This window comes from Sphaeroforma arctica (genome assembly GCF_001186125.1).
Source record: "Sphaeroforma arctica JP610 unplaced genomic scaffold supercont1.12125, whole genome shotgun sequence".
Taxonomy (NCBI): Eukaryota; class Ichthyosporea; order Ichthyophonida; genus Sphaeroforma; species Sphaeroforma arctica.
The window spans coordinates 1-761 of record NW_014028433.1 but is presented as its reverse complement, the minus strand read 5'-3'; the positions used below and the strand labels follow the sequence as shown (position 1 = coordinate 761).

General features: G+C 33.9%; 1 protein-coding gene across 1 annotated transcript; it reads left to right on the top strand.

Moving 5' to 3' along the window:
- Positions 1–168: 168 nt before the first annotated feature.
- On the top strand, positions 169–378 carry SARC_17794 (hypothetical protein; the record flags this gene model as incomplete). Its single annotated transcript, XM_014288118.1, has 1 exon — positions 169–378. A coding segment is annotated over one exon (210 nt), but the record flags the coding sequence as incomplete, so codon positions are not given.
- Positions 379–761: the final 383 nt, after the last annotated feature.

Below are 761 nucleotides of genomic sequence, written 5' to 3'. Positions count from 1 at the left end.
ATATATATATATATATATATATATATATATATATTATATATATATATATATATATATATATATATATANANATATATATATATATATATATATATATATATATATATTATACATATATATATATATATATATATATATATAACATTTACCGCCTAATATATCTTGTAGGTATACGGTCCCAGGGATACGCTCTTCCTACCCAACATACTGGCAGCCTCGCGCAGTGGCAAGCTGCGCATCTTTGCAAGTGGCACTAATGCGGTATCGTTCACACACGTCGACAACTACTGCCACGGACTGATCCTGGGCTACGATGCACTCTACAAAGGGTCTCATGCACTGGGCAAATACTACGTGGTCACGGATGGAGAGCCTGTGGTACGTATGGTTGTGTACAGCTCATTGTATAGCAGTGTGTGTATGTGGACAAGTCTATATACTGTCAATTGAATACATATATATGATAGGTGTATGTGTGTGTCATTCGCACTTGCTTGTAACTGCAGCCATGGACTGATTCTGGGCTATGATGTACTGTACTAAGACACTCCGGCACTGGACAAATACTACGTGGTGACGGATGGAGTGTCGGTGACAGGTGTATAATATATATATATATATCTATGTCTATATCTATATCTATATCTATATCTATAGCTATATATACATATATATATATATATATATATATATATTTCTGTGTCTGTGTGTCTGTATCTGTGTCTGTGTGTCTTTGTCTGTATATGTATATATATACATAC